Genomic DNA, 27,018 nt, shown 5'->3' with positions numbered 1-27,018 from the left:
CCGAAAATTCTAACATGTTACTCGTAGTGATGTCCGTGTAAATACTTTCCTTTCTATCGCTTGCCTATTTTATGTTAATAAACAGTTAACCCCATTCCAATCAGCGTCACTGGCTTGCCCACTGTAAGGTGACTTCGCGACATCCATAATATCTTCAAGTTTTCCTCACTGACATCGAGGCGAACATCAACTCATACTCTTGAAGATATGTACAGTACTAATATTTACTTGAAATTGCAATATCTCTAAGCAGTAAGTTGCGAAAGTACATGGTTATATTTCAGAGAATTGAGAAAGAAAATTAGTCGAGATATTCTAATTTTTTTTTTTTGCGTAGTTTCAGTAATTGTACACACTGTTTGGCTAGATATCAGCACTTTGCAATCTGAAAAAAAAGCTAAACAAGCTACAGCACGATGCTTTTTGTGAAATTTCTTACATAAGAAAGTGCCCATGAAGATTACTAGATTTTGCCATTGGGCATCGCATAACTAAAACTATAACAGCTACACAAAAAGTAGTGCCATATTTGAAATATGCATAAAAAACTATACTTGACTGAATTTTAAAACTTCTAATACAAGTAATTAAAGAAAGTTGTTTCGAGGAGTGTCTTCCCTTTAAGTAATAATTTTCAAGGTATCGAAATCAGCATAGCTTATGTATTACATTAGGTATTACAGAGTTAGCCCTGTAGTACTCAATGAAAGATGAGTAATATAATGAAGCTTAAGATAAACACTGTGTATTCACATCAATTGCAGCAGAGTAGTGGTGTATTTTATGTGTCGGTGGTGCATTGTCTTTGTGTTATCAAACTTTTGACTCCTCTGGTGCTGTCACATTGTTGCACCACTAGTGACCACCATTTCTATGTTGTTTGCCTTTTTTCTTTATGTGAACTTCAAAACGAGGGAAAGCTTTCAAAGCAAGCATATTTTCCTCGTTTGTTATGCCTATTTGTGAAGCACATAGTGCGTAGAAGAACAACTTAAAACAGAATTTGTGAACACTTCAGCTATGTGGAGTTGTTCAGTTTAGCATAGCATTTACAAATCCTTCCTAAAGCAGTTCCAGTATTGGGGGTGACTGAACAAGACTGGGTGGAATAAGTTACTCCATGCGCTTGTACTGGCTATTGTTTAAATTTCGTAGACTTGTAGAATGTCAGAACATTTGCCATAGTCAGCTCCTATCTAGCATGGCGTGGCTGTTGGACAACCTTTACTACATCCATGCTCCTCTGGCACATCATTGCGTGTTTATCATTTCTGTGCTTTTTTACGGGGGGCACTGCAGCCTGTTGAAGCCCCTTTTATCAGGCACTGTTGCAGGTTGCATGTCTCATAAAGAGCAAAGGCTCATCACTGGCGGCACTCCAGTGCTTCATGATTTGTGCTATCTTTAATGGGGTGTGTATAATCTTTCAGTTTGCCCTTGGCAAGGGGGTAGGTGCAGAAACGACACAAACCACTGGAATGAATAAACATATTTGACAACTGTAATATAACAAATCCCCCACATCGGCTGTTATAGCCACCTGTGGTGCTGGTTAGTGCTTCTTGGGCCTGGCTTTAGGTGTGTAGGTGAGTACCCAAATAGTCAAGAAAATAGATGAGTGGACAGCTCTCGCTGTAGCTCAACTGACAGAGCATTGCATTCATCGTGAGGGTGGTTTGGGTGTGGCTCCCACCAGTGCCGTCCCACTTTCGTTCCGCCTTTTACTAAGAAGTAATATGATTTAACCCTCCTCTGTTAATTCCACCCACACTGATGCCTCACCCCCCCCTTGGAAACAAGCACACTTGCAACAGTTACAGCACGAATTTGATGTTGGCATGTCTTTTAGCAAATTCTTATGTTGTTCATCATGCTCATTCCTGCGCTGGCATGTGTGTCCTGTGTACAGTATGTTCCGCTCTTATAAGGAACACCTAACTGGTAATAACTGCATTATAGCTTTGATAGTTCTTTGACTATGTCACGAAAATTGACTGACATGATGCATTAGGCAGAATTACATTCATAAAAAAATATACAAGCCTCATCCATATACCTTAGGTGTAACTGATGCTGAAATTTTAAGTAGGTGCTCCCTTTGAGAGTGGACCGTACTGTATATTACCACAAATTACAGGAATGTTGTAAGCCATAAAGTATTTAGCTTTCAGCTGAATGCTATCGTTCATCTGATGGATAACTTTCTTTCTCCTTCTCTATTGCAGGAGTGTTCGAGTTCAGTGGGGGGGCTTGGCACTACCCGGTGAGTCCCCAAAGACAAAGAAGAAGAGCGAAGGGTCGTCTCCTCTCGAACTTTGGGGGGGTGTCTGTAGTTCTCCTCTAGGCCACCAGGTTCAACGCTGCAACTGCTGCCGCTTTGTGCTTTAAGGGTGCAGGGAAACGCTCAGGGGAGCACACTCAGGTGAGAGGGGCCAGCTCGGCTGGTGGCTGGGATTGCGCTCTTTTCTCCTCATGCCTTTTTCAGTAAACAACTGATGCTGCTTTCCAGATTTCTAATGCGTATAACACCGCTGATTTAATTACACGCTTGGTTGGTGATGGCAAATGCGGGCGTTAATTTTTTTTTATTGATTCCATGCCTTGCTCATCTCTAATGACGTGCCACTCGACAGATCTTTTATTCTCTTCTGGTTCCTTCTCTTTTCGGTTTGTCTTTCTTTTCTGTGCATTTTTCTTTCTCTTCTTTTTCCAGGAAAGTAGGCATTGTGACCCGATCAGGAGACACTTGTGAGCCTTTCTCAGAAACTTTAATAATAATAATAATAATAATAATGATAATAATAATAATTGTCATACTGGGTGACACATCAGACTCATGTTCACATAGCCATACCTGCGTTATGTGCCTGTCATATCTGAAATCGGAACATAAACGAAAACCAATGTAGGCATTACGAAAGCATATTTCATTTGTGATGTGTTGGTATGGTTTCGAGTGTTCGGTGCTTGATAGCTACTACTTCAGTTTCTGTTGAGCATGCAAGTCATGAATTTTAGCACTGTTACTCATTGTGGTGGCTTAGTGGCTATGCTGTTGCGCTGCTAAGCACGAAGTCGCGGAATCCAATCTTGGCCACAGTGGCTGCATTTCGATGAGCGCAAAATGCAAAAATTCATGTGTACCATGCGTTGAGTGCACATTAAAGATAACCCCAGGTGGTTGAAATTAATCCTGAGCTTCCCACAACAGCATGCCTCATGATAAGATCATAGTTTTGGGACATAAAACCTTAGAATGAAATTTTAGTGCTGTTTTATAGTGTGTTGTATTTTTATAGGTCATTTCCTTGCAACAAAATATTTTGACCAACCTCAGTTTACCTCTGTCATAACTGTCAGCTGAAACGCTACCATTTTTTTTCGCATTTAGGTGGACAGAAAATAATGAGAGGGGCTGTGTTACCAGGTTATAAATTGTATTGTGCATATCCTGTGAATGAGTGTGCTGTACGAATATCTCTTCAATCCACACAGGTTTGCTACATCAGTGACAGTATTCACGCCATGGCTCGAGCGTTAGCTTGAAGATGGAGTCATGCTTACAAGATATTTTATGTACTTGACCAAATACTTTGGCAGCTTCAGATATTCAAAGAACCCTTCGCTGAATGAAACAAAGTTGCAGAAAATGTCACTTTTAAAAAATCCAGCGTTGCATCTTTCTTTCATTTTGTTTTGTCTGCTCAGTGCTTCTGGCACAGCTACTATTAATGCACGCACTAATGCATATTCTGGTCTTTGTGTGGTTTTTGCTACATTGGCTACATTATTTAAATAAGCAGCTGCCGTTTCAGAACAGGCTCACAAAAAAAAGTGTGTCATTGACATGTTTGAACAGTATGCACATTATGGCACAGAAACTTGCGGCCTAGCAGAGGAACCCAAGAAGAAGCAAACAGCATGTGCAGCAAGATTTAACCATTCAAATAAATCAATCGATCGATCAATCAATCAATCAATCAATCAATCAACCAATCAATCAATCAATCAATCAATCAATCTCTTTTATTGATTCATTATAGAGTACAACAATTGTACTGCAGTTTTTTTTTTATGTCCACGTGACTTGAGAGGAAACTGACACAAGCAACTAAAAAAGAAAAGGTGTCAAGGTAAGAGGTAAAAAAAAAACAGCATGGTTTTGAGAACTGGCACAAATTGGGGATACCATTCTGACTGCAAATCATGAGGAAGGAGGTCAGCAATCTGTGGGATCTAACTTTAAAGAATAACAAGGAAGTCCCATGGAAAGCAGCAGGGAACTTAAGTGGTAAGATGAGGAAATTGTTGGTTGCAGAGTAAGCATTGAACAAGGATATTTGGAGATATCTGCTAAACTTTTAATGCGAAAGTATTCTATGCCCGATTTCATGAAAATCTGGCGGTGCCGTGACCAAAACATGGTACCAAAAATGGCCAACAGCGCAGAAAGTAAAAACACATCAAGAAATGCTTGGATTGACGTGAAATTTTTCAGTGTCATACATAACCTGGCATCGCGTCTTAACTGTATGCAAAAGCTCGCGCAACTCTTTTGATGATGTGCAGGTCACTGTCGTCATAGTCTTCTATCACATGCTTTCATTTCTTCAATACGAAATGACACTGCTGCACTCCTTCTATCCATTTCTTGGCCAATCTCCCATAGTGGGTAGGAGCCACATACGTGACAGGAAACAACACTCTCGATGCCAAATCTTGAATCCATAAATTGAGGCGTACTAACGCTTCATGTCCCAAAGGGAACGCTGTGCAAGTTTACATTGTGTACGATCACATGCAGATGAATAGCTAAGCGAAAACATTTGACTAAAGCGACTACAATGCTTTAGCAGTCCCACACATAAGCGGTCTTAAAGTGTGTCTGAGGAACTTTTTGTCCTGTAGGCGTTTTAAAATTGGCTGTCTTGATGAAGATGCACTTGTTAAAGTGATTGTTCAAGATTAGTTTGCGCAGTGCAACTGCTTGATAGGAATGCTGCATAATGACCTTGGTGTTGCAGCTTCTGAATGTTGGAATCCTGGGTGTACTTTAGCTTAGCAAGGCGTAGGTTTCTGAAGATTATTATAGCATGATTTTAGGAAACAACACACCACAATGCAGGCACTAACGAACAAACTGGATAAACAAACTGATTGTCCAGTTTCTCTTTTAAGCGCTTGTCTTGTTCTAGCAGTAGTAGTAGTAGTGGTAGTAGTAAGTCAATTTTTTTTTTCTGCTGCTAAATCCCTTGTGGGTACAGTCTCTTAATGCTGTTAAGCTTTTCAGCATTGTAGCATTGCACGTTCATAGGCTGCTATTACCATGCTTGCTCTGCTTGTGCCCTTTCTTCGTTAAGCAGCAATTTATTTAATTCTGAAAGTTCTGAAAAGCATGTACATGGCAAGTGTGTGACCTGACCAGACGAAGAACTGCAGCTTTTGGAAGTCTGGATCATGCTCGTTCTGCTGCAATTTGTGCAATTTGAACTAGCAAGGTGCTAAGCCTAGCGACCACAACCCACTGGTGTGCTCCCCCCCCCCAGCTTTCCTTCTCCCAAACCAGTTCCTTCTTCTCTTGTGCCCCACCTGGTGACCATGGTGGCAACATGTTCTGTGCTGCCTCCTTCTTAGCATGCTAGAGGGAATCTCGTTCTTAAACCACCAATGCTCCCAACTGTAAGAGGAGAACAATTGCCTTCACAAGGACCATTCACATGGCGTGGAGCAGGAGGCAAAAGTCGCTGCCTCCCTTCGAGCAGAGATTCATTGCCTGTGTGACAAGATGTCGCAACATGGAGCTGCTATGCCAGGAAAGACACTGGTTGGCTCTGGAAAGTTTTCTACTTCTACTTCTGCCTCAACTCCACTAAGGTACATTAGTGCGCAGCTGAAGAACGTGGTGTCATCCCCCCTTCTGCTTTTGCTTCCTTTACTAGAGAAGCCCTCAAATACTGAAAAAAAAGGAAAGCAATAACCTCGTGAATTGAGAGAGCCTCAATGACTAACTTTATCTGTAGCTCAACGGTGGCAATGACCTAAGGCCATTTTCTTTTCTAAGTTGTGCCTAGAAACAACTTCTGCAGACCTCACAAAGCACTTAAATAGTCCATAAATATCTCTCCCCTTTCCTCCTGGCAACTTAGAATGATATATGAATCATATTCTCCTTTTCATATAGCTGTTGATAATGAAGCCCTTAAGCGCATTAAAGACCTGTCTATGTGGCCAGTGGGCTACCTGTTAAGCCGTTTCGTGGGAAGATACATGATGGCATGCTTCATGCTTCTGAGATAACAGCCAAAGTTTAAAGTGGTGTGTAGAGGAAATATTTTTTTGCTGAAACACTCGTGGTCTTTGCACCACAGTGTGCGAATTTTTCTCCAGTGCTTTGTTTTCCTATTGTGATTTTCAAAACTTGACTCTGCAGTGAAATTCCCGCTTCAGACTTTTTTTCCACTGCAATACTGCATCTTCCACAGTGACCTGGGGCTTCAGTGAGTCTAAGCAAAAGGGGTGGTGGTGTTCTGAATGCGGTTGACATTTCGCAGAGATGAGTTGACGCAAAAAACAGTGAAACTATGCAGGAGTTGATTTGGCTAGAAATTAGCCTAGTGGGGTGTGGAAAATTGGCAATTGGATCTTTTTATGTACCACCAAATATTTCTTTTTTGTTCAATTAGGTCAACTCTTCTATTGAAAGCATAATATCTTTATATAGCAAGCACAGAGAAATTGTTCTTGGGGATTTTAAAACACCTGGAATCGATCGGAACACGCTTAAATATTCTAGTTACAATCATTACATTTAGAGCAAGAACAGGTGCAGCTTGTTGTTGGAGTTTCTGGCCATCTATTCTCTTTAGCAGCATAACTTAATTGCCAGTTGCTGTGGTAATGTCTTAGACCTTTGCCTGTCGAATGCTCAAGTCATACATGTCTCTCGTTCAGACATTTCCCTTGTGTGTCCCAGCAAGTTTCATCGGTCACTAAAGATAACTTCAGCCCTAAGGCAGAGCTCCTCCAGCGGCATAAACTGATCCCCTCACTTTGCTTTTAAGTGTGGTGATTGTTTGTTTATATGACCTTTTTGCCCACCATTGAATGGTTGCTAGTTGCAGACAAAACCAATGTTGATGACCTGGTAGATCAGTTTGTGGAGTTTGATTTGAGCAGTACGCACAAATACATTTCCCAGTACAGGCCTAACTGTTCTACCCACTGGTTCTCATACTTATAACTGCCCTAAAGCGTAAGCACTGAAAATCTAGAAGTACCCTGCCTAATGAGTGAAAAGAAATCCACACTTTTTTCTGGTTCTCTTCAGAAACCTCTATAAGCGAGATTACAACTCATATACAATAGAAGCTCATTGATAGGATCCAGTCTTCTACTTTTTCATGGCACCAACATTCGTGATCGTAAACATTAAAATTTACCTTATGCACTTGCAGTTATTTTTTACCTGTTCCTGGACAGCGCTATCTTTTGTTCTGTACATTGCCAAACTGTGATCGTATGATACGTTTTCCTGCTACTAGAGCCAACGTGAAAAAGAAAATGCGCGAGACACGCACAATCTAGAGCAGTAGGTGCCCTCCACGGCAGCTTCCCTGCAGCACTTGCCCGCCCATGTCTAATGGAAATGCTGGAATGCACTCGCTTTTCTCTCCCGGCACCAGAAGATCTCCTCGTGGGTCGTCATGCATTCCTTTCACAGCTATCGCCACCAACCCTGTTGCGATAGGCATCTTCATCTATCTGTTCCACAGCACGTGTGGTGCAGTGCCGTTGGAAGCGCATACTTTTAATAGGCAATAAATCAGGCGGTCCGGCTTTCTCTGCTACAGGTGGCATGAAGGGACCATCATGTCTTGCTCTTGCAGCATCATGTTCCAGCACCCTTCGCTAGCTTGTTTTTGTTTTGGTTTCCCATCACAATCTTAAAATAGTACGGCTATGCAGTAGCATGTCGTGCCGGTGCCTCGTGCTGCAACGATTCTCCCCGAGTGGGCACGTCAAAACTTTTAATCGAAATGCCCCGCTCAAAGAAGCGGCTGGCCCAGGTTGGATATGAGGAGTGCAAATGTCAGGTTGTGGAAGCAGCAAAAACGACAATGTGCGTCTCGGCCACATGGGCCCCACTGGCTAAGTGCACATGTCTCATGACCCCACTGTCTCCTGCTGCAAAAATGTTTGCAGTGCATTATGTTGCATAGATTGCCATATTTTTTAATAAGATTGGATCATATGTTTTCCCAGTTAGTATGCTTTTTCTCCTGCTTCCAAAATATATGGACAAGGTTTTACTGTATTGCGCTCTTGGAAAATAGTACCTCTGACCAGCTGGTGGACTTCGGTAAGTACATCTGCCAGTGCTGTAGTAAACGTTGGGAGTATTTTCGCCTTGCTCGACTCTAGCGTACTACAAGTCCAAATAGTTGTCGAATGCTTTGCTGCCCATTTCTCATCTTTATAAGAACGCTTCAGATTTCAGTGCTGGTGTCAGTCAGCTGCACATACATGATGCTTCTTACATCTGATGTTGTGTTGTTGGATGAAAAGTTCATCGCAAATGGTGTAAGCATTTGAAACCTTTCCTATCTTGCAGCCCATATGGCATCCTGTGTGCAATTCCAAAAGCTTATGGCAGTATGTTTGCCCCAATAATGACATCTATATTTAATAACTCTTTGATTACTTCCAATATTCCTCAGACGTGGAAAATGGCTTGTATTTTTCCCATATTTAAGTTTGGCTGTGAAACTGATGTCTCGAATTGTTGCCAGATTCCTCCTCTCTGTGCCACATCTAAGATTTTTGAGCTTTCTCTTCTCAACATATTGTCTTCTACTGTGAAGAACTCGTTAATTCCGAATCGGTGTGGATTTTCACCGGCTGCTTAATTATTACAAGTCTCGCAAGTTTTATGGTGCAGATCTCCGTGCCAGTACTTTGCAGGGGGAAAATTGACACCATTTACTGTGATCTCAGCAAAGCTCTTGGTGCACTTAGCCACTCACTGCTGCTGGAGTAGCTTACACACCTTGGTGTTTACTCATCAGTGGTCATTTTCTTGCACAGTTATCTTCTTGATAAATCATGTTAATGCCAATGGCCAAATGTTTTCATTATTGTACATGGCAACTAGCTACATCCCTCAATGGTCAGTACTAAGGTGACTCCTTTTTAAAATTTTTGTTAATGATCCTTCTTCAGCTATTCAGAATTTTTCTTTCCTTCTATATGCCGATGACATCAAGATGCTTAAAGGGACACTAAAGGCGAATACCAAGTCAAGCTAAAGTGATAGATTAGTGCTCGAGAATCTCTAAGGCGTCAATATTATCACGAACAGATTCTTACTAATTGAGAAATTGAGGTAAATGCAGGACATGATTAGAGACTCTCCCAGGACATTCATGCACTTGCCCGATGACGAAGGCACTCCTCAGTTAAATTCTGTTGCTAGTACTCAAGTACTTGTTGCAAAAAACATCCTTGTATAGTATTATAAGATGAAATAAAATGCTACTTGTCCAGTTCTATTTCTTATTTAGAAAAATGAACTCATTGAAATTACCGTTGATGATGCAGGCTGTTGAAAGGTTTCATTTTTGCTCGACTCTGTGCCACCCACGCTTTCGCATTTCACTACTTTCCTGATCGCATAGTGCTGCGCTGCTTTTGCTGGCTCGCGAAACTCGCACAAATTGCAAGTAGCAGAGAATTCAACTTCCATGTGATGTCGTCGGATGCGCCAACGGTCCACGCCACTTGACCAAAAAGCAGCTGCAGTGGCGAATCCACTGCTCTTTCTTGGCTCGGTACCGCAGTCTGTCGGGTGCTGTTTTACTCACCGACAGCAGCAAAGGGTGGTGATGGCATATGAAACATTACCACTCCCCTGGTTGGGTAGCGGGAGATTTTAATTTCGAAAAAGGTATTCGGACCCTTCAGATGCAATTTTCTCATAAACTAAGTCTTTTTCTTGGCACGAAACAAGCATTGCGATGTTTCTGGAATGGTATTTGAACAGTACATGCCGACTTAGTATTTGCCTTTAGTGCCCCTTTAAAAGGAAGTTGATGACCGTCATATCCTGCAATCTGACCTGTTTTGTTTTTCTAAATAATGCAAAAATAACCCCAGCTTGGATGTTGCTAATGTTGGTGTTATGACTTTCATTCACAAAACAGCCATCATTTCTTTTTCTTATTCTGTAGTTTCTGTATCACTGTGTAGGGTCTGTGAGATCAATGATCTTGGTGTACTTTTTGATACAACCATACACTTTTTTTGCTCATACTAAACGCATTGCAATGCAGGGTATGTGCTCTGTGGGCTCTGTTCCCTGACTATCGAGGGAATTTAAGTCTCCTACGCCGTTTCACAAATTGTACACAAGACTCCGTCGTCAAGTTGATAGGTTGATAGTCTGAAATGGGGGGCTTTTCTAGATCCAACAGGGACATTATAGATTGGGACCAGAAAAAGTTTCTAAACATATATCATCACCGCTTTGCTAACACGTAACCTGGGCCTTATACTAGCATTGTTGGATTATCGTCATTGCCCTTAATTCGCTTCTGACACAATTTCGCTAATCTTCTATTTCTTTTCTGAGTCCTTCACAATATTACCATCTACCCTGAACTCCTTAGTTGTATCATGTTTCATATTCCACACAAGATCACACAAGACCTTTCCATGTTCCCGTCTCTCATAGCTCATGACCATCCAAAGAATACAGAGTCTTTATAACGCTCATTCTCTTAATCTATATATTTTTCATTACTTGTTGTCATTGTTCTTTTCCTAGCTTTGCATTGTTGTGTCATAGTTTCTTTCTTTATTTATTTGTTTCCATTGCTAAATATACAATCCTGGGGGCTAAGATAAAATCTGCAGGGAGGCAGCTTGAGGTGCCCTTAGTGTTACACGGTGGCACTGAGTCGCACAATCAACCATATGCAGAAACATTACATATAAATGTTAAGTACAGTAATTAATCAATTCAAGAGAATTTTCAATAGAGGAACAAGGAACTGGATAATGGCAAGTGCAAGTAAAAGCAATGCAGATAGTACACACCACCACATTACATACTCTTGGCAATACGTAAATAAAAGTGAAAATTGCATACACTTGACGATGCATAATTGAAGGTGAAAAGAAATGCTGTTCGATTAATATTGGAATGATGAGGAGAAAGAATAGGATGAAGAAAAATTATGTCACTACAAACATTTAACAGCATGCATATGTGAATACAGATGAAAAAGAAATTATGCTCGATTCATTAATTAGGAGAAAGTTTAGATAAGTGACAACAGTTTTCACCGTGTTAAGTTAATGATGTCAATGCCGGCGTCATGAAATGAATTAAGCAGTCTGGGTAATTTATTTTTCGTCATTTGCAAGCCATAGTTGGCTCTTGAAGGGGGTATGCAAGACCAATATTCTCCATGACGGGTAATATAGGTAGCTGTATTTTTTCTCAGACAAGCAATTTCATTAAATACGCTGTTTTCAGAGTTCGAGTTTGAGTGCATATATGAAGGAGAGAGTGATTGTATAGGGAGTAGATTGTGGGTATGTTGTAGTGCTTAAAGAGGTGCTTACTGCGATTGTGATATGGCACGTTTGCTATGATACGTATATACTTTTTCTGTAGTAAGTGTATTTTCCTGAAGTTAGATACAGTTATTGTGCCCCACACAAGGTGCGTATAATTAATGTGTGATGCAAATAGTGAGTGGTAAATTAATATTTTTATGGATGTTGGTAGACTATGTCTGTTCGTGTTTAGCATTCCTGTGATACGCCTAAGCTTTTGTACTAGAACCTACATGTCGATCGCAGCGTAGCGTACTAGAGAAGTATGTACCTAATACTTTAGTTTCATTGACTATTTCTATGCTCCCTTTGTTCATCTCTAAAGTGTATGTAGTTTCACACATTGTTCAACTGCCCTTATACTCCTTTTTCTTTTGTATTCACCTTGTGCCTTGTATGTACACTCGTTTCAAAATTGTTTTATTGTGATAGCAAATATATCGACACTGCAGGCACATTTATGCCATCGCTGTGAGGTTCCGTATAAAGTGCAAGGGCGATAAAATTGTCGCCGCGTGCCATATGCTGTATGTTAGAGTGAAAGCATGCGAGGGTGAACTGGTGATTGCAGCTCAATCTCGAGCACGCTAGCATGGAAAGAGGGGAGGAAGGGCGCCGTCTTCTGTCCCGCACAAGGTTCCGGAAGGGGGAAGGGGGGCATTCTACTCCAGGCGGCCCGCCCGGGCCGGTGTATCACGCCATCACTGCGATGGCGACAGAGTCCGCCATGCGCTATGTTTTCATAGTTTAGTTACTGTTGATGCGAGATGCAGCATGAAGCTCAATTTGCTCACTGCTGCTTCCGCGCTTCCTCACTCCAGCATTTTGAAAGAGAGTTTCCGCGGTCATCGAGTGGGGTGTGTTCATGTTTGCTTGTGCGCGCGTGACACCTTGCTTTTTAATTTAGCTAGTATGCCTATGTTCACAAGTTTATACAGCCGATAAAGCTACTATTCTTACTTCATGTAGCTGTCCACTAACTTGCTGTCACTAATTTGCTGTCACAATCAATGCTTCGCCTTTTGGACGAAACTGCAATTTCTTCCCTTTTTTTTTTACTGCTATTCAACAGCCTTTCTATTTTCTTTCCCTCTTTTTTGATGTATGTGTGTGCCAGCACTCAGACCCTATAGTTGTTCCTGGGCACTGTAAGTAAATAAATAAATAATAATAATAATAATAATAATAATAAATAATAATAATAATAATAATAATAATAGTTGTTGTTGTTGTTGTTGTTGTTGTTGTTATATTGCGCCAGCACCAAGACTCTCGAGGTTGTTCCTGGGCACCTTAATAAACATATTTGATTGACTGATTGATTGATTACCTAGTGGGCACAGATAAAGCAGCCAGGAAATAAAAGAAAAAAATAAATGAAGGAATTGCTACCTCCACAGAAAAGGAAGGTGACAGATAAAAAGGAAAGAACGGCAAGCAAGGACAAGTGGCAGCACCCCCCCCTCCCCTTGTGTCACAACTTTGTACAATGCGAGGAGAGTCTGGCTAAAGCTTCCTGGGTGACTGCTAGAAGGTTTTCCTTGGAAAGTACATGCATGTGTCCTCATCCATACACGTAAGCTGCCTGCAATGCGACTGTCACTTTCCTTTTAACACATCATTAGAGGAAAGACAGTCTCTGGAAGTGGGCTTATACGTTTCTGTAATGGTGCAGGTGGAGCAAATGCTGCAGGCTGTTTTCGAATGTCTTGTCTGTTTTTCTTTCCCTAGCTAAAGACCAGCAGTGCTACTTCTGTGCTTGGCTTGTGAGTGCATTATGTGTCTGGGCTGTGCTCACCTTTCTCAGTCTGCACCGTTTGCCACTAGACGTTACGTGCCATAGGAGCTCTGGAAAAAACAAGATTAACAGCCTGCAGGCGCCTTGTGTAACATAAAAGCTTCAAGCTGTCTGTGCTGTGTACGTGTGCACAATAATCATGGTGCATGTCCCATTTTTCAAAAGGCCTCTGCAGGGGCCACAATAATTTTTTTTCTGCAGCTAATATTTGTTGCAATTGTAGCCACATGTGCATTACAAATCCTGCAAGACATGCCTTTAATGCGCTTGTTTTAGTAGGGCTGTCGGAATAGCGAGATATTCAAATCAAATCAAACATGAATCACATTACAGAAATACAACCTTAGAATATTGAATTGAATACTAAACATTTTCAATTTCTAAACAAAGTAAGATATAAAGCTTCTGTGGAGTCTATTTGGGAATCAAAGGCTAATTTACATTATTTGATACATTTAATGAATAGAACAGGATGTCAGATCAGCTGAGAAGCATACAAGTCAAAAACAAAAGTGGTTGTATCTGGTATACCATAACAATGACATTGATGAAACAAAGTAACAGTTCATCACCAGATGCGCATAGTTTGGTGTAGTGCTTGTTGAAGTTAAGGGCATTAATACAGCGCTTCACATAGTTTTTAACAATCGAAACATTCTCAGATTGGTCAAAATATAAATTTCTGCATGTTAACCGAGAAAAATATGTAGGCACCCTAAGGTGAAGTATGCTTATTTAATGGCTGGCGAAAATACGATGCATAAGTGATCTCATGTATGCGCTTGCTCAGGAATTGGTTTGTCTGCGTAACAACCCTGGTTCTCCTGCAGCAGAATTATTCGGAAGAGTGTCTATTTGCATTGGTGTTTCTCCCAGTAGAATGCAATACCTCTCCTTATCCATTATGGTATATTCAAGCAGAACGAATAGAATAGTCAGTGCTCAGCTCGAACGTAAATCGAATAGCAAAGACTATATTGAAATTTGAAATAATCGCATGACCCTATCTTTTAGAATTTCAAAGGCTGGCAATGAAACAGATGCAGGTTAGAGGTAACTTGTTACTGTGTTTAGCTAAGGGCAGTTTGAGTGGGTCAGCAAGGCTTGGTCTTTGAACTAAAGCTATTGCAACAGGTGCCTCTGCTTGTGCCAATTTGGGAAGTAGCTGCACTTGAGATTTGGTGTTGAGAGTTGAGGAAAGCCCAGTTGCTACAGTGTGTTGCTGGACCAGGGAGCCATTGCTCACCATGAAGCGCTGCTTGCCGCACTGCTGACCCTTTACCTTCGCGCCCCTGCCGTCCAGTTAGTGCGACCGACTGGAGATCCAGTGACTCAACCGCTGGATTTGTCCTCCCCCTCACAGAAAGCTCAACACTGAAGAGGCAGTAGCTCTCAGGCTTATTCAGACCAACATATTCTCAAACCTACACAGATACAGCAAAATGTTCCCACATACATATCGCGGCATCTGCCCCTGGTGCGGCGACACACCCCCTACACTCTTTCACATCTTGAGGGGGTGCAGGGGCGAACCTTAACACTTAGACGCCTAGCACGTCATTTGAGTGGTGGGGGGTACAGCTGACTGGCGATACCCTGACGAGACAAGAAACTCTCGTCCAGCAAGTACGTCGAGCAGCCATGGCCAGTGGAGTCCTGTAATGAGGACACCACCAATTCGTCCTCAAAAGCAACGACCTCGATGGTCCGAATAAATGTTCTCTCTCTCTCTCTCTCTCTCTCATTGTCACTTTACTTTGCGAACAGAAAGGAAATGCAAAAGCACTGTTAACATCTTGTGCCAGAATAAAAGCAGACAGTTGCGTATTTAAAGGCACATTAAACAGAAGCAATAAGTAAGTTTGTACTGATTCTTTCAAAACTTTTTTTTTTCATTAATTGCACTGTAGTAGGCTGATTATTAGATGAGACACTGACAAAGTTTCATTCATGAATTTCATGCTCAAACTCCAGGGTTGGCACATCAGGGTGACGTCACTAATTTCTAAGTGCAATTTTTGTTTTGTATTTGGTTCACAATGGTCGTGGCTTGGTAAAAGTTCTTAAAACTTACTAAATTCGGTGTTTGGCTTAATACAGTACGGTTCATTCTCAACGATAAAAAAAACACCAGAGCAGGCACCCTCAAAATCCATGATATCACGGCAAGCTGGTGTGGAAACTTTAGGACAGTGTCGCCACCCACCTTTCAATTTTGCAACCATCCAGGCTTGCCAAGCTTTTTTCTCTCATGGTAAAAGTTGCTTCTCTTGTTATTATAGAAGGGTCACATAATCGAGAGAGATTGCTGAATGCTTTTGCATTGGGTTTGATTGAGTCTTTATTGTCAGCACAAGGTAGTTTTATCTGCAGCAGTTGAAATGGTTGAAACAGGGGAATAAGTTTTATGTGGCACGAGAGAAAGGTCCTTTCACTTGGGGCAGTGTGTGATGAATAGCTGGCCACCTGCTTTATTACCGTTACAGTACTCGCAGGCATTACCCAGCATGCTGAGAGCAGTGGTGCTAAAAGTCCATTGATGTTTTACTTGTTTTTTTTTTTTTTGCTTTGGCTACCTGTTCGGATCTCATTTACTTTACTAGCACCAGTGAGGAGGCACTGCTTTTCTGTGCCTGCTGAAAGGCAGCTCTGTGTGTCTCCATCATAGACATGAGGTAATTGCAGCTGTTAGATGCACCTTTTTCTACTTTGTTTAAAATTTCACTCCACTGTTTTGAAGTATTCAGTAAGTTTTGTATTGCTGAAGTGCAGCCATGCATAGTGTTACAGAATGGCAGGTCTATATATAAAGCTAAGGCCAGACTACGGTTTAGCTTCTTGTACATTGATTTTTAGTCTCAACTTTTTTAAAGTCGGCTAGTTCTTTATCAAGTGTCTGGAGGGATAAAATATTACTGTGTGAACAGTAGTTTTGTGAAGGTCATTCAGGTAAAATGGACAAGTTAAGGTGCCAGTAATAATAAGCTCAGCAAGACTACATCCATGCTTGTTTGCTCTGCCCCATTTTTTTTATGTAATCTTGTTTTTACCTGCTAACAGCAAAGTTGTGGCCTATTTCCAGCTAGGATATGTTGCTACATCTACTATGCATGTCTGTCTTTTTTTTTTTTCGCTGTTGCTGTTCATGAAATTTCATGCTTGTTCATCCTTTTGGCATCACACCCAAAATATCTCAGGCAAGCCCCTATGGCACTGCCATGTCGCTCTTGAGGTGTTTCATTTCTCATTCTGCGCCCACTCCTTGCCACTCGCCAAGCGTTATCTGCATTCGTGGCACAGAACACACCGATTGCACCATCCTTTTTTCTTTTTTTTGTTGAATTCGAGGTGGGCTGCCGTAAGGCACGGAAATAAAAAAAGAACATAAAGGGATGCAACTCCACATTATGCAGGAAGTTCAATAATGCTGTGTCATGAGAGTCATCTTGAATCCACATGTGGAAGTTGACACTTGAGAGGCCAGAGCGTCTGAGCAGGTGTTCCTGGATATGTTGTGTCCCATCTACACGGTAGTTTTTGGAGTTTTTGTGACTCTGTTGGTAGTGCAGAAGTTTCGGAATGGAAGTAGGAACTTCTGTGATTCCAATATTTCCGTCCTTTGCTACCTTTTTTTTTTAGCTGTTGGAGAAAGGGAATAGAAAGTGGGAGAGATACGTTCACAACTGCATGGCAGCCAGCAGTTGGAATGAGAGAAAATGGATAAGAAAGGGCAGGGTAAAGGAAGGCACTTACAAGAAAAGGTAGAAAGGTGAAATATTTATATACTTAAACATTTAAATATATAGAAAACACATGAAGCACACAGTGACCAGCTTAGTGCCACCCTCTTGGGCCACTCCCTTATTTTATTACTTGCATATCTGCATGCTGGCTGATGCATTGAACCAGTGCTGGCACTGCAGAGTGCTGGAACATCACTAAAGTTCAGCAGTGTTTTTTTGCCAGTTCTGGTTCAGACGAGAGCAGAAATGATGTAGATGCGGGTTTCACTCTTTGTCATTGATGAGAGCAGCAATGAGCATCTCCTGCACAAATAACCTGTTTTGAAGAGGCAGGTTGGAAGCAGAGTTGTAAACTGGGGCACTCCATTCCATTCCCATTCCATTCTGGAGATTTGAGGTTCTCATAATTCCACTCCTTTTAACTTCTCGGAATGCTGACACTTGGACCATTTCCACTTCTGGAGTGGCTGAGCAAATTCATTCCATTCCCTTAATATTACTAAATGAAATGCCTTTTTCTATGATTGTTTAGTGCTACTTGAACGGCTATGAGTAAGGCTCGATGTGACAGACCCTTGGATGTTTTTGGCACTCACACTGGTGGCACGATTTGCCCACGACGAAAGGCCACTCTTCTGCATGATAAGCGGTACCGCACTATAATTAAAGCAACATATTTCTAAGGCAGTACAAGTGCAAAACATGTAGACCAAGTAGCCACATGTATCCAGGAATCGAAGCATACAACCAGGATGTATCCTCACTTTCATTCTCGAAGTAGTTCCTCCGCTTTCCAAGTGCCATACTGTTGCAATGCATTTGTTGAGTACACTAAACAGCAACTTTGACTGCCAGCTCCCAATAAAATTGCACTGGTTAGGCCTAGCCAGCGAGGTTGTCGGGCTGCATGCTGTTTTGGGAAGCTCGCCCTTGATGTATGTTCCTGCCCATAGACGAAGGCACAGATCTGGCATGAGATCACGCGCACAGTCTGCACTGACGGCAGCATGCATGAAGCGGGCTTCGCAGCCGACAAGTACCACAAGCGTGTATAGTTAAAGTTTTTATGTGTGCATTCTAGTAGAAATGGCAAAACCTCATGTGTGGACAACGTTCCTAACTGATGAAATTGAGGAACACTGTTTAAACTGACAGTGGCGCAGAGTCTTGGTTGAACGTGTGATATCTGCATTTTACAATGGCATTGATTGTGATAAGGGAATGCGAAATGCTCTTGCAGCCTCAACCAATTTTTTTTTGTTAGGTGCTTAAGTTGTAAAAGAAACAACAAATTTATTTTGCCATTGAAATTCGTTTTTCTGGCCTGCCCAATAATTTAGGCGTTTTTGAGGCCCTGTCTGCATCTGAAAATATCAGTTAGTGACTATTTATTTCTTCGCACAAACTGAAAAGCCAAAAAGCAATGGTGCGCATGCGTTCGATGCAGACCGTTGCCAGCACCCGTGCGCCAGCTGAGCTAGCGTGCTGTCGGTGCATTGCTTTTTTTTTTTTTTCGTTTCTTGTTTATTTGCTTGCTGCTCATCTCCTCCTCCACATTGCCCTCGTTGCTGTCGTCTCAGCTGGCACACCTCATTGAAAAGCATGCTGTCCCCCTCGCCTTGTCTGTAGGATTTCCCGGAAGCCGCATTATAACTGGTATTTCGTCTCTCACGGCTTCACTTTGAGAGATATGCATATACATCGAGTCCTATGGGAAGATAAACAGAAGTCAGAAAAGACCACATTATAACCAGTCCTGCACTATTAGTGGGTATGTTATGTCTGATGCGAGCTTTATCTAGGCTTGCTTTAAGAAGTGCTGCATATTCAACGCACTGACCGGCACCGAGGACGACATTATTTGGGGTGCCAAGGATGCCTATGAAGCATCCGACAGGATGCCTTCTCAGCAGTTCTGACGAGGATGCACCTTATGTCATTGACTAGTAAGGTCTAATAGCTGAGTTTACAATAAAAAAATGTGTGTCATGTTGAAAGTGATTTCTTTTTCGTTCTAGAAGGACGGGTTGGACATAAATTCGAATTATAATATTTTTTTTCAAATTTCTTGGCAGGGTCAATATATAGGAGCTGACCTACATTCACGTTCAATCTGTCTTCAAGTGTATACGATAATTAAAAATGTGGAATGATTCTGGATTCAGTCCAATTCTGGAGTTGCCACTCTGCAACTCGGTTGGGAGCACTCAAGTTGACACATTTCTTTGGAGTTAGCAAGCTTCCCTAGATGAAGTGGCAATCCACATAAAGCCTTGTGTTGTGTGCCTGCTGTGTGTTGTGTGTTGTGTGCCTGTTATGTGCACATGTTGACTGACTCACTAAATTCAGTCTCTGGTACTTTTAAAATAAAATGTAGTCCACCTTTACTGATGATAAAGTTAACCAAGCCTGTGCGTGCTTTAAAATCTATGACATCACAGTTTCCTAGTGTGGGGAATGTAAAGAAGAGGTGACCACCCTCTTTATTTTTGCACCATTTCTGGCCTACAAAACTTCTCCTGGTATGAGTGGCTTTCTTTGGTATTTAAAACTAATTTACTGATCCAGATAAACTTGTTCTTCTGTTTAGTGTCCCCGCAAAACATTTCTCTCTGTGTGCCTTGCCTGGCATCTTTTCCTTTGCTCAAACAAGGGCTGCTGCCACGGCCAAGGTACTGTTCATGCGTCCAATGGAGAGTGAGATAGTTACAGTACTCGTTGCCCACCACCACCACTTATTTTCCCTTAAGGACCTCTGTCGAGGTATTACATAAGGGGGGGGGGGGGGGAGGGGGGCTTGCAGAAGATAAGATCAGCAGAAGAGTTACAATGTGAAATGGCCATCGCAAAATAACGAAAACACAGTAAAGTCATTATAAGGTTAGGGTTTGAGCTGATCAATAAGCAGCTGTTTGAAGATATTGGGGTTACATTCATTGACAACTCTATCTGGTGAATTGTTCCACTCTACAATGGCACTAGGCAAAACTTATTTAATAAAAGAAGATGTTGAACCATGCAAGCACTGGATGCTGCAAGAGTTAAAAAGATGACGAGATGTACGGGTTGGTGGGATTAGAAGCTTTTCATGAAGTTGAGGGAAGTTATAATATAGTCTGTGGAAAAGGCACAGCTTTGCAATTTTCTGATGGAACACCAATAGTTCGAGTCCTTGGGATGATTTAATTGCACTGACACTTCCTTCGCTGGTGTACCTGGAAGTGATGAATCTAGCAGCACGATTTTGTATTGATTCTAATATGTTAATTACGTAAGCTTGGTGCGCCAAATCGCTGCGGCGTAATCAAGTTTATTTCGAATGAAAGTTTCATAAGCTAGTTTTTTTGTGGATGAGGGGCGCAGCACAAGGGTACGTCTGACGTAACCAAGTGATTTAGTGGTCTGTTATGTTGCTGTAGAATGTCGTAGTAGCCATCCAACGATAAATGTTTAAATAATTAGTCTGCCAAAGCCTTGGATTTTAAGAACAATGGTTAAAACATTATTGAATCTTCATCCACCTAGATTATTAAACCCTTATCCACCTACATGTTAAACCCATATGACACATATCCATCACCACAGCTACTTCTTTAACAAAAATTGGTGAAAATTATTTGCCTCTAAGGAGCTAGCCTCCTTTTTCTGTATATTATGCATGCATACAAAAGATAAAAAGGTGACAGCGAAGAATTACGACACTGTCCCATAATATTGGCTACAGTATTTATTAGTTTCATGTTAAGTACCCTTCTCATGTTGCCTAAGCTGTAATATTCCACTGTATTTCCTTTAATAACTCTGTAGTGTCTTCCTTGAGATCTTCATCTGCGTGCATGCCCCACAGATTCTCCATGTTTAGACAGTCCTACATGTGGTTCATATCCAGAAAGGCGACATGCAAGGGCAAATCAGTCTTTTCCCCTATTCTTTATTAGCCAAAATAAGGCACATACAGGTGGTGGTGGGGGTGGTGGTGGTGGTGTTGAAGCAGGCGGGGTTAGCCTGGCATACATAGCCGACAATTGTTCCGCCTGATCCTCCTTAGAGTTGAGATCAGGGGTGTGTCACCAGGTGTCGATGAGCCCCGTGTCTCGCAGGAAGGCTATCAGCAGTCGTTGCGCTCTCTTCCTGAATGCCGCAGGTCCTCCGGGGAAAACAACGTCTTCAAAGGTCCTGTGCATGAGACCGCTTTTTTGTAGGTTGCCGGCCATCGCTTTTCTTTCTATGTCAAACTGCGGGCATAGACAAATGAAATGTTCGATGTCGCCAATGTCACCACAGAAAACACAGAGTGGGGAAGTGCGAAGCCCAGTCTTGAATAACCAAGCTGGGGTGTACGCGGAGTCGGTCCTGATGCGGTATAAAAGCGTCGTTTGTTCATGTGTACATCCATGAGTCACACAGGATTTGTGTGGATTCTTGTGCATCTCTCTAAAGTGAAGGCGGATTGCACCCTTAGGGTTTTGAAAAGCTTTTGGAGCTTTCCCTTTTGGGACACATGTCAGCGCTAGGCGTGCAAGGGCGTCAGCTTCCTCGTTTCCATCGCTTCCTACGTGTGATGGAATCCACTGAAACCTTATGTTAAATCCTTTGCTCGTTAGGTCGTCAATCAGTGCCAGAGACTGCCTTGTAAATTTCTCTAGAGGTAGGCCCCCATGTAATCTCTGTAATGCTGACTTGGAATCCGTCAGCACCACGACATGTCGTGCAGAAAAGGCCCGTAGTTTCTGCAAAGCCACGGTGATTGCGGCGCTTTCTACTGTTGTAGAGGAAACTACGTGATCCAGTCGGCCAGTCAAACTACGTGATCCAGTCAAGGGATGGTATGCAGAATGCCGCTGCACAGCTATCTGTTTGTGCGCACACCAAACCGTCTGTGTACACTTGTAGATGGCTTTTAAACACAATGCTCAAGTGGTCCAGCACAATAAACTTGGCTTCGGCAATTGAAATGGTGTGTTTCTTCGGTAGGTGGGGTACATTGAGGCTGCAGGTAACGTCCGGGAAAGACCGTGGCGGGTCAAGGCAACTTTTTTTAGGCCATTCCAATCCTAAAAATCGGATGGTGTTCAGCGCCGCATGGAAATGTGAGCAAGTTCTTGCTATTAGCCGCCGGAGAAGCGCTGTGCCTGAGCGTGACTCGCCCAGCCTTAATAGCTGCGTCAGCAAGGCCCGAGATGCCAAGAGGCGGAGTGGAAGAGACTCTGCCTTATTAGTGACTTTCTTGTTTGAAGCCGCCGTTGGAACTCCCATCACCAAGCGAAGTCCCTTTCTGTGCACTGCCTCCAAGCGCTCGAATTGACTCGATGACGGTGATATCAGAGGGGGCTGATAGAGAATGCGGCTTGTTATCAGTGCAGCGTTCAGTTTAAGCATGGATATAGGATTGTTCCCCAACGTACACCTGCCAATCAACGAAGTGCATTGATTCTTTGCACTGATCTGGAGATCTGGACCGCACCACGCCATAGTAGCTTGTTGTCGATGGTGACGCCCAGGAATCGAACATGAGTTACACGAAGAATTGAATGCCCTCTGATATTCAGCGTCAGACGTGTTGACTTGCGTCTCGCTTCCGGGAAAAGCATAAAGGCAGATTTTTCTGCTGATAGGCCAAGCGTCGATAAGTGGCGATCGATAGTGGAGATTGCGGCCTGGGCTATCTGGGCCAAACATTTGTGTTGGTACCTCAAGATCCAAATGCAGATGCCATCTGCGCAGATGGACACTTTAACTGCCGTTCGACCTACTTTCAGGGCATCTGGAAGGCTGGCCATGGCAACGTTAAAAAGCAAGGGAGATAGGACACTTCCTTGTGGGACGCCGAGGGAAATTCGTCGCTTGTCACCCGTTATACTTCCGAGCTTAACTTGGACACATCGATCACTGAGAAATTCATGGAAGAATCGAAGAGCATTTCCCGAGACACCCATGGCTCGGAGTTCGTTGATGATGCCTGTATGAAGCACACAGTCGTATGCCTTGGCAACGTCCATAAAGATGGCGAGTATGGAGAGGCCGTCTACGCGATGGTGCTCTATATGGCTTAGTAGATCCAAGACACTGTCCTGGGCACTCAACCGTGGACGAAATCCGGTCATACATGATGGCAGTCTATTTCCTTGCTCAAGATACCATGTTAACCTCATATATATTAGTCTCTCCATCAACTTTGATACACATGATGTTAGCGATACTGGCCGATATGAGGTGAGGTTTGCAGGATCCTTTCCGGACTTGAGCACTGGCACCACCATGCTGTCTTCCACGCTTCTGGCATCTCTCCTGTGCTCCAGACGTGATTAAATATGTCCAGAAGGGCTCGTTTTCATACACATACAGGTAATTAGAAGTATACATAGTGTTCTATGTACTTTACATTATTTTTCCACATAGTCCCCACACCGGTTCATACATTTGTCGCATCGCAACACTAAATGTGTCATCAGTCATCGTCAGTCAGCGATGCATGCGGCCTCCCCAAACCCTTATTGTCATGCAAGTCTTCACGGCCTTTCGTGAATTCACAACACCACCACCTTGCACTTCTCAAAGCAAGACATCTTTCCCCATACGTAGGCTGCATTTCCCTGTGAATTTCGATGGGCGTTTGTTCCTTGCTTCATAGAAAGCGAATCACACTTTGTTGCCCATACGCCATAGGCCTGTGAAGCACAACCACCATTTTCAACAACTGACAGCAGCGCCGTGCCGCGGAGCTACCTGTAGATAAGGCCAGGTCGGCCCAAGAAAGGTCCATTTCTGGGAATGGATATGTTGACTTGGCATTTACAGCCGTAATTTGGTTTAAAAAGAAAGGTGCAAAGACTTTCTGATTTGCCCTTGTATAATGACCTGTTCTATTAATGCAATTAATGTTCTTGGGGAACTTCACCCATTTTGCAGTTTGTCTGCATCTAAGATTTTTCACATACCTGTGACCAAAGTTGTCTACTAGCTTGGGCCACTAGGTATGCACCCCACTGACGGGAGAGTACATACCTTCCTGAACATGCATAGGTCATTGGGTACCTGCCCGAAACAGACTTCAGCACTGTGCATGTCATAGACATTTGTGTCTGTTGTTGGCCAATCCTCCAAAGTTGCTGTGCCAAGGTGACACAAGGATTATGTAGCCTTAAATGTATTAAAGTAATGGCATCCCTTTTGCAAGAGAAACCTTCACGTCAAGCCCAGCCACATGATGGAGACCCATTGCAACAAAGTTACAGCCAGGATAAAAGGGATACTACAGAGTTTCAAATGGAGTGCAGCGATTACAAGACATACTGTGTCGGGTTATCATTTGGCATTGCAGTTCGCAGTGAGATTGCCACTTTGCATACGGTATTCTTCTGCATTGCCCTAATGCTAATTGCATTAACATCAACTTTCATCGTGAGATGGGTTCTGCCAGAATGTTTATCATTTACTTCCATTTCCTTCTATCTTGTTGATTCTACATTTAAATTAAGGCCACATTTAACTTCCCCTTTGTTTTCATTGGCTGCTTGGTCTATTGGCTTTATGTGGTTCTGCAAGAAATTATCGAGCCCTTCGGTTCCTCTTGTTCTTTTTCGCAGCTGGTCTTGTATGTCTGTCTTTGCAGTTGAGCGGCCCCCACTGTAACAATGAGGACTTTCTCTTCCTCTCGGCTGTGTTCTAATATTAAATTTGGATACTGGTCCTTGTGGATTTTCCTCTTAAAGTAATGTTTAGAATCTCCTTTTCTTGGTGAAAAGCAAATTCACAATAAGCGTTATTTGTGCTTCCGAGGCTTCGAGCATGATGTTACTAGTTGTGATGTTATAAAGAACCGTGATGTTCCGGGAGGGACATCCGATGTCTAGCTCATAACTTCTTCTTAGTCCAGTAATAAACCCTATCAATCAGTCTTTCTAGTGGTCATTGTTACCCTTTTACCACCAAGTGGTCATCTTCTCTTGCTCTCATGTGTAGTATTTGTGCAAAAGGAAGAGTGAGCAGGAATGAAGAGCTGTCTTTGTCCTCTGCCAATGTTCTGACCTACGGAGGCACTGCTTTTTGCAGGGTGGAGGAGGCACCCTGCCGATGGGGCCATTGTTGGAGGAGCCACACTGAGGGCCGCCCCCGCCGGTGGTCCCCCACCACCGCCCCAAGCTGGAGCCGGCGGACACGCTGCCGTCGTGCGCCGGCGGCAGCACCCGAAACGCGCACACCCTTACAGGTGGGTGGCAGAGGGAAGGTGGTGACTTTGTGTGATGTGGGGGGATAAGCACCGTTGATTCTGATGGCACTGTCCCATGGGGCCTTGATGACAATGCAAAAACTTGATGAAACCTTAAAAACCATCCTATGTGCGGTGGCAGGGAAAACGACATTCGTAACATTGAGGAACAAGAGGACAACTGGAGAGCAGTCATGGGTAGCTGATATTGTGGTTGAGTTCAGGAGAAAAAGGCTCAGTCAAGCAGGTCATTTATTGCATGGAGCAGATAACCAGTGGTTTATTAGAGCGACAGAATGGGCGTGGGAAGTGCAATTGGGGCAGCAGAGGTTTTGGTGGTGTGATGAGATTCTTCTGGCATAATATAGGTGTCAAGTGCCATGCAACAGTGCTAGTTCTAGATTACTGGGAGAGGCCTACGTCATGTAGACTTGAAGGTGGGCTGGTCATGGTGATGATGACGCTAAGGGCCTGATGACGTGAGTGTATGCACAACCTGTCAGCGGTTCACCATTGGCAGGGCTGTGTAAGCCTCTGGTGAGAGTTATACGCCAGTCACGTGCACAAATTTGGCATGACTGAGCGAGTGCACAGCATTTGAGTGTACTGCACTAGAAGCCTGGTCGCTTGAGCACCGACAGCACCTTGTGACCCTGATGGTACAAAGTAGGCACTGTGTGGCTGGTTCTCTCTATAAATGCGCGCAATACTGTGCACCCCTTTAGTTAAAGAATTTGCTGCATAATTTCCAACATTTGTACACATAGGCAGGATGGCTGCTCATCATATGTTACATGTCTGTGTGTAGCATAAATTTTTCCTTTGAATTTTAACACTGCACAGCAATGCTACACAGGTAAAGGAATTTGTGAAGCAACTTGCTTTATCAAAGTAGTGCCATAAGGCCAATGAGACTTGCTAGCAAAAGTTCTTTTTTTTTTTTTTTGCAGCGACACTGTAAATGCAGTTACAAACACTCAAAAATTTTATACACTAGCTTTCATAATTTCTTGAAAAACAAGAGCACACACATTTTGAAGAAGTATGGGGAATGTTAGGAGCAATGTGCATTCAAATATTTTAGTGTGCATGTTGTAGCGTTCCTAACTAGAACAGCTGTAGAAAAAGACATAATCTCAGGGAGACTAGTGTCATACACCATTTAATCGAACTTCTTCATCCTCATTTCTTCCCCTAGTCGAGTTCAGCTTCTTTAATGCATCCAGCACCAGACCGCTTCACTCTTCCAGACTACTTTTGATTACACCTCCTGTTGCAAGTACAGTGACATCATTTAACATCAACATCATTCCGGCATGGCGCCGGAATGATGTTGGTGTGGCTTCACACACAAACGCACTGGGTACATAGAGAACAGGGCACTTGGAGGCCATTCTGATCTCTGAGGCTTGTTCTGTAGGGCCGCACCCGATGGGGACGGCGCATAGTCAGTATAGTAGCTCTATGGGACGACACACCGCCGTGATTGCGCGACGAAAAGTGGAAACACTACGTGTTAACTGATATGTACGCAATAAGCTGGTATGGTTTATGCTGATACAAAACGCATTATGTTCACTGGCTGCCAAGTAGGGGATTTGACTTTACTACTTTTAAAACAAAACTACTGTTTAAGTGGGTACGGTTTT

General features: G+C 42.8%; 1 protein-coding gene across 3 annotated transcripts in view; it reads left to right on the top strand.

Moving 5' to 3' along the window:
• The window catches only part of milt (trafficking kinesin-binding protein milt), a 142,975-nt gene that overhangs the window by 26,839 nt on the left and 89,118 nt on the right, over positions 1-27,018 (top strand). The window contains exons 2-3 of one of the 3 annotated variants that reach the window (XM_075695024.1): positions 2,226-2,263; positions 25,213-25,369. In XM_075695024.1, the coding sequence (XP_075551139.1) occupies positions 2,226-2,263; positions 25,213-25,369 (195 nt within the window). Of the gene's footprint in view, positions 1-2,225; positions 2,264-25,212; positions 25,370-27,018 lie in introns of those variants that run through there. The other 2 variants (XM_075695026.1, XM_075695027.1) reach the window with 2 other exon arrangements.

Source organism: Dermacentor variabilis, chromosome 6 (assembly GCF_050947875.1).
Source record: "Dermacentor variabilis isolate Ectoservices chromosome 6, ASM5094787v1, whole genome shotgun sequence".
In the NCBI taxonomy this organism is placed as follows: Eukaryota; Metazoa; Arthropoda; class Arachnida; order Ixodida; family Ixodidae; genus Dermacentor; species Dermacentor variabilis.
Note: the sequence above shows the minus strand (reverse complement) of the source record. Positions and strands in the feature narration are given on the sequence as shown.